This window comes from Lepidothrix coronata, unplaced genomic scaffold (assembly GCF_001604755.1).
Source record: "Lepidothrix coronata isolate B3197 unplaced genomic scaffold, Lepidothrix_coronata-1.0 Scaffold187, whole genome shotgun sequence".
Classification (NCBI taxonomy): domain Eukaryota; kingdom Metazoa; phylum Chordata; class Aves; order Passeriformes; family Pipridae; genus Lepidothrix; species Lepidothrix coronata.
In genome coordinates this window covers 1,319,331-1,331,553 of record NW_016690367.1, presented here as the reverse complement: position 1 = coordinate 1,331,553, position 12,223 = coordinate 1,319,331, and the positions used below count along the sequence as shown (strand labels likewise).

The following is a 12,223-nucleotide window of genomic DNA, read 5'->3' as shown; positions in this document are numbered from 1 at the left end:
AAGGAGCCCATTTTGCTGATCTGTAACAAGGGTGTAAAATTCTCCTTTGGTTTCAGGCTAAAGAACTGGTTTTATTTTATAAAACCCACATTAAGGGAAAAAATGTTGCTTTAATTCTCTGCTGGTTGAGAACAGCTGAAATGGCAGAGCAGCAGCAGCAGCATTTAGGGGCCCTCCAGCAAAGAAACTCCTGGTAACACTGAGCAGGCAACAAGAGTAGTTACTTTAATGCAGCTTTGGTATTTATTGAAAGCTTCCTGTCATGTTTTTAGGGCACAGCATATTGACTCACAGAAGAACATTAAGATGTGCTGCAGTTGTATTGTTCATTAGTTAATCCTGCATCAATGTTAATACCTGGGGGGGGGACACTGTCTTTGTGCCAAGTGCTTTTGGGTTTTTAAATCCCAGTTAAGCCCAGCCTGTCTCTGATGGCCTCAGGAGGGGTGTCAGTCCTGCAGGAGCTGTTCCAGGGGTGCAGTGTGAGACAGGCATTTGCCACCCAGGGATATAAATCCTGTGCTCACCTCAGTGTGTCACCTCTGGGATCACATCAGCACCTTCCAGACGGGTCATATGGACTTTCTAAGGTGTTTTCAGCTCTTTTTCAACCCCTTTTCCTTTCCTAATGTGCATTGGGAGTGTAAGAGCTTCCAGCAGAGAGCTCTGGGAGCACTGGGGTGGTTACAGCAGGGATCTGTTTCTCCAATTTCTCCATTCCTTTCAAAAGGCAAGTAGTGTTTTGTCGCTGGTTTGTAATAGGAGTTTGCACTTCTACAAGAGAAAATTTGGAGTCCCTGCCTGATGGAGATGTGGATTTTAGGGATTCCCTTTAAAATGGAGCAGGAAGGGCTGGCAGGCATTCACTTCCTCAAAGGAAAAGCCTTGATCCCACTGTGTTCCCAACCTGTCCCAGTTCCTCACTGTGAGCCCCTCCAGCCTCACCCTTTCCCTGGATTCAGGGCTTCCCTGCCACTGTTGGGGGGCTGGGTTGGTTTCCCGTGGTGTCACTGTGTTTTTACCTCATGCTCCTGAGCCTCCCTTGTCCCTCAACTGCCACATCTTGGTCCGGGGACTCTCCTCCCCAGCGGTGATGGACCAGGCAGGTCACTGTGGCTCGATGGAACCCGGCGTCTGGCTCCCCTTCTGGGGACCTTCACTCCTGTTTGCTCCTTCCCTCCCTTTTCTCCATCCCTGGTAAACCCCCAGGGCTCCTGTTTGTTTAAAAAGCCTCTCCTGTGGCACAAAGAGCTCCCAGTGTCCCTACAAATGACTCCTGGGACAGATCAAAGGTCTGTCACTCCGTGTCAGTGACAGTAGCCAGCAGCAGTCGTGCAGGGAAGGACACAGGAGCAAGGCAGGCTCAGGTCATTCCCAGGAGGTGTCTGCCAGCCTCCCAGTGCCACAGACACCAAAGAGCCTCTTGCCCTGAGGGGCCCAACTGTCTCTTAAATTCTGGAAGGCACCAGACCCTGCAGGAGGATTTTTATTTGTGGTTTAATAATAAGGGGTGGGGACGATTCAAAAGGAAAGTGGTTGTTCTGTCATTTGTTTGTGATAGAGGAGTTTGCACTTCTGCAGGAGAAAATTTGGAGTCCCTGCCCGATGGAGATGTGGATTTTAGGGGTTCCCTTTAAATGGAGCACTGAGAGGGATGCTCTGCTCTCAGGTTACATAACAGAAACCACGGGAATTGGAGCTGCTCCTGCCAGGGGAGAGCAAACCTGGAGGGCACTGAGAGCCCCGTGGCTGGAGGGAGGGAATGACTCTCAGTCTAGTGGTGGGATCAGCTGGAGATGCAGTGACACGATTTAGGAGGGGCTTTGACAATCCTGAGTTGAAGGGGTGCTCCTGTGTTGACAGTGACCCCTCCCAGCTGCTTGTTTGTGTACAGGAGGAAATGTCACATCTGTAACAACTCACATGGATGTACCTCATGAAACAGAGCTGCTCCTGCAAGGGAGCATCCAATTAGCAGGAGATGTTTGATCTGATTATGCCTCGATATACAAATATTCTGTGAACCAGTGGAGCTACAGCTGGAGAAGACAATACACATTAATTCATCCTCGGCTGCTCCTTGCACTCCTTAGTGTTATATAACGTAACCCAGGTCTCCAGGGAAATTATTCCAAATGTTAGCAGATTCCCTGCTTAGAAAGGTTCTCCCTAGTGTGAAATGTAAAATTAACTTTTACTTGTTTAATCCTCTTGGTACCATGGATCCTGTGCACCCACCACGGATTAAATAAAACCAAAACTCCTTTCCTTCCCAGCTCCCCTGCCTTTGGATGTTGGTAAACCAGCAGTGCTCATTCAGTTGGTTTATCTTGTCTCTCACAGGCAATGTCATCCTGGGAAACTGTCTAAATCCTTTTTTCTTCCTGATTTTACTCTCCAGCAATACTGTAGAGAAAAGTGAAGTTGAGGAGGAGTTTAAAGTAGTGTAGCCACACACAGCTTTTAATCTGGAAAAATAATGTTGATTTTGTGAGGGTGTTTTAGAGGAATGGAGAAGCAGGGAGAGAAATGGTCAAATGGCAACAGGGACAGTTATTGCTGGTAACCAGAATATGCAGAGGAGTTGCAGCAGCAACACGGAAATATATCCTTCATTAATGGGAGAGTTTTAAGTATTAAAGTTGTAAAAATTTTTGCATAAAGAACTCGTACAGAAATAGGAGCTTTCTGCTCGACAGTGTCCCATTTTAATTGTCCACGTTTCTTTCCTGGAATTCCAGGTGGTGAGCTTCATCCAGCGTTTACCTGGTTGCAAAGAACAAGCCTCTGTGTTCAGGGAAGAGGTAAGTGCAGCGTGCCCTGCCCCTGGGCTGTGAGCACAGACCTGCTCAGCCCTGTCATTCCAGAGCCTGTGGCATTTAGGAGGCTGTATTCCAGCATGGCTAATTGCATCCTGCTGCTTTAAATTTCCCCTGCAGTTCCAATCAGGGAGCCTGTGCTGAACATCCTGTCTTGGACCGTTGTGCCGTGGCTTTGGCACCACTATAAAGATGTCCTGTTGGAGTGGGGTGGGGAGGATCTCATCTGCTGCCTCTAACGAGGACATGTGCTCCTGGGGAGCCTGGCAGGCACAGGGTTTCCCAGGAATTGCTGGCTTCCCCCATGGGGTGAGAGCAGGAGGAAAACCTTTCCTTGAACAAGGAGAGGTTGGGAAGTCAGAGCATGTCCTGCCTGTGGTGTGTCCTGTCATTGCTGCCACGGGCTGGGCTGGGCTTGTTCCCTGTTCTGGTGTGTTCACCGTGGCTCTGGGGAGTCCTCTGCAGGCATGGGATAAGGCTCTCCTGGGTTTTGGCACACTTGTTTAGGTGGATCATAGGTGGGGGCTGTTGAGTGCTTCAGCTTCCACTTCCATTGCAGGTGGTACTTGGAGGCTCTTTGTGAGCCCCCGATGAATTTGCAGGGATGAACCTTGTCCTGGGCTCATCCCACAGCCCAGGCAGGACGTGAGGGGGGGATTCAGTCCCTCTGCTCTGCCCAGTGAGACCCAGCGTGCAGAGTTGCCTCCAGGTCCAGGGGAACCAACACATGAAGGATGTGGAGCTCCTGGAGTGAGTCCAGAGGAGGCCCCGGAGATGCTCCAGGGCTGGAGCCCCTCTGCTCTGGAGCCAGGCTGGGAGAGCTGGGGGTGCTCACCTGGAGAGGAGAAGGCTCCAGGGAGAGCTGAGAGCCCCTTGCAGGGCCTAAAGGGGCTCCAGGAGAGCTGGAGAGGGACTGGGGACAAGGGATGGAGGGACAGGACACAGGGAATGGCCTCCCACTGCCAGAGGGCAGAATTAGATGGGATATTGGGAAGGAATTGTTGTCTGTGAGGGTGGGGAGGCCCTGGCACAGGTTGCCCAGAGAAGCTGTGGCTGCTCCTGGATCCCTGGAAGTGTCCAAGGCCAGGTTGGAGCCACCTGGGCTAGTGGAAGGTGTCCCTGCCCATGGCAGGGGGGTAGAATTAGATGAACTTTAAGGTCCCTTCCTACCCAACCCATTCCACGGCTCTGTGACAGCTCCTGCTCTGGCTGTGAGGGCTCAGGGAAGGGCTGTGCCTCCTCTGCTTTGCTGCAGTGACTGGAAAGGGCAGGTTTGTGATAGTTCACTGCTCCAGAGCTGGCTCCTGTTCAGGGTCAGTCAGGCTGCAGTGCATTTTGTGGATTTATGTATCTGTGCTTTCCTTCCCCTTGCTTTAAAAAACATGCAGACACACACAAAATAGAGGGCAAAAGAAATGGAGGCTTGCAAAAAGCACTGCCCACAGTGTGACAAATCTTTAACTGAATATAGTGGGAATAGTGAAATTTATTTAAATGAACCAATCTTTCGGTGTAGCTGAGTGGAAAAGGTGCATCCTGATTTCTAGGGAAGATGTATTTAGAGGTAAGAGTGCTAGATAAACTGTACCAAGCAAATCTTGTCATGAATCCAACCATTCTCCATGCATTTTATTGTATTTCTTGTGGCCATAATTTAAACAACAGCCTCTCCTTTCTAGTTCTGACAGTGTCATAGCCACGGTCTATTTTAATCCCTTATTTCCTGCAGCCTCCAAGTGTGATTCCCTGTGCCAGATTTTAGGAGCTCGCATTGTTTTACAAGTTCATGCTCCAACCAAATTGTCAGTTGGAAATTAAAACCCTTTTAGCAGTTTGGCTTTGGCCAGAGTGTAGGTGTGAGTGACAGGAGAGCTGAGCTCCCCCACACTGTCCATTAGCTGGGATCAGCCTCCAAGTGCTCCACATCCAGGAGAAATAAATCCCTGGTAGACTTCTCTTGGCGGGGGGGCTGGACAGGGATAAGTTGCTGCTTACATTAGGAATGAAGAGAACAAATTGTGCACAGAATTTTAAAAACCATCCAAATAAGATGGAACAAAGAAATGAATAATAAAGCACAGACTTGTTTCTAGGTCCAGTTCAGGGCAGGTCTGTTTAAAATAAGCGTGTGTGAGGCAATGCAGTGAAAATGAAGCATAGGAATAATATTGGACTCCAAAGCATTTCGAAATGTAGGACTGTTTTCCAGCAGTTTTCTGCTCCTCTTGACTCTATTATTTAATTTAAACAGCAGCCCCATTTGTTTCAAGCTATTTTTAACACGTTCATTGCAGCAGTGTAGACTCTGGGCAGCCTGAAAATAAGATTCGGGGACTTTGTGTGGCCATCTGTGGGCTGGGAGCACTGCTGGCATTCCCATTGGAGGAATTAACTTCCCAGTTCCTCCCAGTTACTTAACTGGGAGGTTAAATAACTTGCCAAGGGGCTCTTGTGTGGTGAGAGGTGGGGAACCCAGATCTCCTGGCTCCCACTCTTTGCTTTAATCAGATGTTTGCCCAAGTTTACTCAGGGTTTCCTCTTGCACCAGTCATTGACATCCAAAAAAATTCCAGTTGGGAAGGCAACAAAAATAGCAGAACTGTTATTCTGGCTGGGCTGAGTGTCCCTCCTTGTCTGCTGCACTGGTGAGCATCAAGTGAGAGGAGGAGACACTGTCAGTCCCTGTAAATGGACTTTAATGGAATAACTTAGGGAGACACATATTGTTTGTCTGTGTCCATTAATCTTTCGCTTCTTCCCTGCAGCATTTGGGGTTTATATTAATTATATCTGTGTTGGCTCTGTGGATGTTCTTGCTCAAGTAAATTTTTAACCTCTTCTTAAAATAGTCTGTCATGATTTCACTCCCTGCTACCTAGAGCATCCTGGATTTTCACATGGTAGTGTGTTAATCACTTGCTTAATTTGCATCTCATTGAATATCTCCTTGCTGGTGGATTTTTCCAGACTTTACCATGCCTTGTTCTATCCAGCACACGGTTTCTTTTGCCCTGTGCTGAGCAAGCCCAGTTAGTGCCACTGACAAGGATTTCACAAGAACCTCCTGTCTCTCCTTTAAACAGAGACTTGTTGTCTGTGGGCATAAAACACCCCAGTTGTGGGAGTAGCCAGATGTTCACATCTCAGGGATTGTTCTCATCTGTAAGGTTTTTAGCAGAACTGACCAAAAAAAGGGTGTTTACCTTTAATTTTTTACCCTGAACAGCTTAACAGGGGTGGAGGAGTCTGTGCGGGGGCAGTCATGGATCAGGGTGATGTATTAATTCTTGGATAGTTTGGCATTCTGGATTTTCTGACCTAATTTCTGGCCACGGGTTGTGTATAGGCTGTAGGATTTTGGGCTTTTTAAAGCAATTCTAGAGACTCTAAATTCTGTTGAAGAAGCACCTCATGCTCTCTCCGTAAGCACACCCTGACCTGTGCGATGAGGTCTGTGGTCCTTGAAAAGGGCAGCACGTCTGGGAACATCCCAGGGTGTGGGTGCCAGAACTAGGGAATGACCAGAAGTGGGAATCCTGCCTGTCCCTTGCTGGTTAATCCCTGTTTTTGCTGTGTCCCAACCTCCAGCAGATCGACGGCGAGGCCTTCCTGCTCCTCAAGCAGAACGACATCGTTAAAATCCTCAGCATCAAGCTGGGCCCTGCCCTGAAGATCTACAACGCCATCCTCATGTTCAAATCTGCAGAAGACAACTGAGAAGGGCCCTTTGGGCACATCCCACAAGGAATTCACAGGGAATGGGTCTTCAGCTGTGAGCATTCCAATGTGCCGAACGGGCGGCTTTCGGGACTCGGACGTATTTTAAGTAGAACTTAGTCCAAAATATTTTGAGGTTATAAAAAATCCTGCCACAGTCTGGAATATGGGGCAGCTTCACTTCCAAGAAGAGGATTATTATTATATTTTGTAATTGAATTTGGTTTTGATATATCAATCTCTTTTGGAGATGGAGAAGAAACCTCCGGTTCTAAGGGGAATCCAGGGTAGCATTGGTGGAGCTGCAGGAGCAGGAGGAAAGCTTGGAGTAAATGCTCTGTGTCCATGATAGTGCCTGAAAGAGGGACTGAGTGATCACCAGCGAGTTGAACATGTTCTGTATGTGAGGAAGGAGGAAAAAGGTGCACTTAAAGCAACTCCCCCATATCCTTCACTGCTGTGACTCAGGAGCTGACCTTTTCAGGACTGTTAAATTCCAGTGTCTCCTGCTGATCCTGGTGGTTCTGATCCCCTTGGCTGCTGGGCTGCTTAAACCACAGCAGGAAGGGAGTGTGGGCAGAGGGTTTCCATCAGGCATTGCTTCTGCCAGCGAGCAGAACCCTCATTTAGATCACCAGGACCTGTGCAGGTGGGCTTTGGGTGGGAAAAGATCCCACGAAGGGATCTCCCACGGGAGACAAAGATAAATGTTTTAGCTGTAGTTCTCCCTCTGTGCTTTTGTGCAGCTGCTCTCTGGGCCAGGAACATTTTCTGGCAAAATGGCACAATCAGGAGCACTTGGGGACCGGATGGGTTTGTTCTTGTCCTCTGCACTGTCAGCCAAAAGCTGGGAATAGGAGTTGGAAACCCAGCAGTGGCCACAGTGTGTGTGTAAACAGATTTCCTAGAAACAAATGGCTTTTCTTTTGGACAATCCAACCTGGTGAGTGTGGGGTGCTTTGGCCCTTCTCCCCTCCAGGTGGACTTTGGAGGGTCCTGTGGGGCAGAGCTGCAGCTCCTCTGCCTGTTCAGGAGTGAGGCAGGCAGAGCACACATCCAGGGAAGTTGGATTGGAGAGGAATCAGGGTTTAAACAGACAGTAAAATGGGGTGGGAATCACTTCCCAAAAGAGCTGAGGTGCATCAGGGAGGGAGCACAGCTTGTGTCCTGTGCAGGCAGCCTGTGCTCTCCTGGTGGGAGCACGAGGGCTTCCTGCTCTGCTCAGGGTCAGAGAAGGAACAGAGCCAGTTTTAGGAACATGCCCATGGCCCTGTGACATCCTGGATGGGGTTTCCACACCATTCCTTCCCGAGCTGTCCTCTCCCCATGGAAACCTTGGGAGACACGGTGAACACCTCGGTGTTCCCACTCCTGCCTGGCAGCACAGCAGCTCCTGGTTCCCCCTCTGGATGCTCTCCCTGAGATATTTGGCTGTTGTGGAGTTTATCCAGGACCACCTTAGCTCAGTCAGCCCTTAGAGCCCTTCATCCAGAGCTGCCAGGCTGAATTCTGCGTGTGGGAGCCCTTCCAAGTGCTGGAGGTGTGTTTACCTCTGCCAGGGCTGTGGCAATTTCTCAGGGCACTGCATGATGACATCATCCATCCATAGGCACCTCAAACTCCCTTGGCATCTCTGCCAACAGTGTTGCTTCCCCAGAGCCATTGGGAACAGGATGAACACACTGTCCATGGCCACGTGGTGACACAAAGTCCTTCCCTCATCCCCCACGTCCTTTGTCCAACCTTCAGCTGCTGGGAAGGTCCTGGTGACTTGCCTAAAGTAGGAAGTTCCTTAAAATTGTAAATACAGCAGAATCCACCCCACTGAAGCCATTCAGTCCTGGAATAGTCATTTAGAGCAGTTTGTTTCCATACTCTTATTTTTTATAAGATGTTAAGGAGTTTAAGCCTTCACAGAGAAGACACAGGGTAGGTGGGATATTTAATAACTGGAACATTAAATATCAGCCAGGCAGCTGCAGGAGAGAAATTCACTGCAGTGGTAAGGACTAGGCAAAGAGATTAATTTAGTGTATTAAAATGCATTTTTAGTCTGATAACCAGGATATTCACCAAAGAGTCCCATTCCTTTATCCTGCTCTGCACATCCAGCATCAACGGGAAGACTTGAATTGTAAGTGGCATGTCCTGGGCTCAGACAGAACTCGCCTTCTGGGCAGAGCAAAATTGTTTCCTGACAAGTGGAGCAGAGGATCCAGAGCTGGGCTGTTTTATTCCTGGCTCTCCACTGACTTGCTAAATAACCCTGAGCCTTTCCATGCTCCAGTTTCCCTCTCTGTGACACCCAGCCAGGTGGGGTGGGTGCAGTTTTGCCTTTCTCTTGTTCCTAACGAGCAAATCCTGCCAGAGTTTCTGTTTCACCTCCTCCCTTTGGGAACCTGAGTTGGGGGACAGCAGATTGCCTCTAGCACTGAACCAAAATATAATATTAATTTCATTTCTTTTTACTATATATAGATGGAGGATGAAGAGAATCGGTTAAACAAGCAATGAGATTCTAGTCAGTGAAATTATTCAAACAGAAGAGAAATCTTTAATCCTTGGGGCTTCCAAGCCAGCTGGATCAAAGAGGAAAATGTGTTCTTGGAGGTTGTTCAGTGACAGCCAGCACAGTGCTTTCAGCAGGGGGGAAGGAGGAACCTTTTAGGGCTGGAAGAAGGAGGAATGTGCTTCTTGTGCCTTTTTTTGTAATCTGATAATTGTCTTTGCAGAGCAAGCAAGAATGTGCACACATCTATTACCCACTCCTTTCCCAAATATAGCTGTATTCCAATAAAATCCAGCGACTTCACCGGGCAAAAAGACTTCAAACTCACTAATATTTACAAGACAGAGAAAACAACTAAACCAGCTCCCTTTTTAGCCCCATAACTTAGGGATTCGTGGGTTGCTGATGCTGTTGCACTTGTGTCAGGGATTGTTGCTTTCCTGTGTGTCCTGATGAGTTGTTCCTGCTGCCAGACTCTGCCCCAGGCCCGTTCCCAGCCCTGCTCCAGGCCAGGGCTCTGCAGATGCCTTTGGTTTGTCTTGATGCCTTGTTGTCTCATTCGAAACGTGCACTTTGAAGCAAAAAAAAAAAAAAGCCAAAAGCTGTGGCTCTGCAGGGAACAAAGCTGAGGCTGGTTTGTTCCAGCTGGGACTGGGAGGATTTGGGGTCTGCTGGATGTCGGCAGCAACCAGTTGTTGGCCCAGCTGAACCCAGGAGCCACTTAGAAATACAAATATATTCCTCATAAGCCCCCCAGAGCTGTGACAAGTTCCTGTGGGCCGGCAGAGAAATTGGGAAGTTTCAGTTCTCCAAGTGGGTCTTATTCCTGGCTCTGTTTTTCTTCCTGCATCCCTGGTTTTTTGAATCCCAAAGCAATCAATTTTTTTTTTTTTCTCCTTTTCTTCTCCTCCTGTTGGAATTTTTCTGTGCCATCACCAATGATCATCCTTGTAATCCAGTAGCAGCAAATTCCAGCTCTGGGTAATGAATCCCATTAAGGTTGGACACTGACAGCAAAACTCTTCATCCAGAGGGAAAAGCCCAGCACTGAGCCCAGGGATAAGCTCGTTCAGCTGTACAAGATTTCCTGCCTGCTACTTTCATGCCCTGCTTAGGGATTTTATACCACAGAGAGCTTTAAAGTTTCTGACATCCCCTCCATCATGTGATGAGCCAGCTTATTTTGGAGATTCCTGTTACTTGAACTGGAAACACGTGCAGGGGAAGGGAGGAAGGCTCGGCTCAGCCTCGGGAATGTTTGCCTGTTTGAAACCAAATACTTGAGCTTTTCAACACTAGCCATGCCCTTGCACTCCACCGATGCTTTCCTCTGGAAATGTGAATAAAATTAATATAAGTTCAGAGCTGGTTGGTTCATTCTGGGGCTGGGGCTGGGCAGGATTGCTGGGCTGGCTCTCACTGGGGTGGGATGGTCATCACGTTTTCCTCCCCCTAAACCCAAACCTGGCACTCACAACACAGGCAGCATTTTCGTCTTTTATCCCTTTTTTTCTGTCTCTTACCTCTGTGTTGGAGCTCTCCTTGATGTGTGCACAGAGCAGCACCAGCCTTGGCTGTGGCTGCACCTGATCCCCAGTTCCTCACTGTCCTCTGCTGCTGACAGAAGGTTTTAATGATAGAATCCTTGGAAAGGACCTTAAAGCCCCTCTAGTCCAACCCCCTGCCATGGGCAACCTGTGCCAGGGCCTTGCCATGCTCACAGGGAAGAATTTTTCCCTAATATCCAACCTAAACCTACCCTCTTTCAGTGTAAAGCCATTTTCCCTTGTCCATATGAGAAGTCCCTCTCTCTCCTTGTTGTAGGCCCCCTTTAGGCACTGGAAGGGGCTCCAAGGTCTCCCCAGAGCCTTCTCTTGTCCAGGATGGACACCCCCAGCTCTCCCAGCCTGGCTCCAGAGCAGAGGGGCTTGATGGTGATGGGAGCAGAGCTCGGCCTTGCAAGTACCAGTCCTTAAACTCCAAACCCACTCAGCCAAGGCCAACAACCTCCCAAACTCTCCAGGAGACCCCCTCCAGCCCCTCGAGTGGGTGTGCAGATTCCACCAGGGAATTGTGCAAGGATCTCAGCACGAAGGACAAACCAGTGGAGGCTGACACGGAATAACTTGAGCATTCAGACAGGCCAAAAAAACAAACTGCAGGTTTTTCCTGCCCCAAGGAGAAATACAAACTTGGGACAAAAAAAAAAAAGACAAAAAAAAATAATTCCACGTTTGCCTGAGCAGAGTAACCTGCAAGTGCAGTCAGCCTTTTGGGTGATTGATTCATCCTGCTCTGTTCAAGCTTCTCCACCAAAATCTCAGGGAAAGAAACACCCTTTCACAGAGAAACTCAGGTCTCAGAAGTGCGAGGGCATCCCAGCAGAGTACAGGCAGTATTGGATGTTCCCCAGGCTGCACCAGCCATTCCCAACTCCCCAGACCAGGAATCCGATCACGGTAACAAAAACAAACAAGCCGAGGGTTTTAAATAGAAGCAAAAAAAAAACCTTGGAAGGGAAAAAAAAAACAAAACCAACGAGAGCAAATGTTTACCCCGAGGATGGGATAGTTTAGGAATTATGGCTGGGAGCCAAATCTCCAATACTTTTGGTTTCAGAAGGTTTGCAAACCTTCAGCTGCCCTGGTCCCCTGGGATGGGCGACCTGCTGCAGGTGTGGCTTTGGGAAACCTCGGGAGGGGATCAGGAGGAAAAGTGATTTTGGGGCAGATTACACAGTGTTTTGCAGTTTATCAGATAATTGCAATTAGAGCAGAAGGAGGTGAGTTAATTATCATTGCTATGGGCACACAGGGAAAGAAGCCCAGTGGGGCATTAAGGAAGGGAAAACAGACCCCAAAATGCAGAGTTGAAACGTTGATTCGTACTGAGAACAAGTTCTTGCTGGTTTTAGTTCAACACTCAACTGTGGGAGCTGCTTCAGGAAGATGGCAGAGTCCTGGGATGGCCTGTGATAGGACACCATGAGGTAAGGAATCCACGAAGAAACCACCAGTCTTCCAGTGCCTAAAGGGGCTCCAGGAGAGCTGGAGAGGGACTGGGGACAAGGAATGGAGGGATAGAACACAGAGAATGGCTTCCCACTGCCAGAGGGAAGGGTAAGATGGGATATTGGGAAGGAATTGTCCCCTTTGAGGGTGGGGAGGCCCTGGCACAG

The 12,223-nt window shown here is 48.7% G+C and overlaps 1 protein-coding gene across 5 annotated transcripts in view; it reads left to right on the top strand.

Annotated features, from left to right (window-relative positions):
* Positions 1–10,407, top strand: part of LOC108505226 (lethal(3)malignant brain tumor-like protein 3) — a 40,994-nt gene extending 30,587 nt beyond the window's left edge. For 4 of the 5 annotated variants that reach the window (XM_017831046.1, XM_017831048.1, XM_017831045.1 and 1 more), the window contains 2 exons: positions 2,742–2,804; positions 6,408–10,407. In XM_017831046.1, coding sequence (XP_017686535.1) covers positions 2,742–2,804; positions 6,408–6,536 — 192 coding nt within the window. In that variant the 3' untranslated portion in view covers positions 6,537–10,407. The remainder of the gene's footprint in view (positions 1–2,741; positions 2,805–6,407) is intronic. The other variant, XM_017831047.1, reaches the window with a different exon arrangement.
* Positions 10,408–12,223: the final 1,816 nt, after the last annotated feature.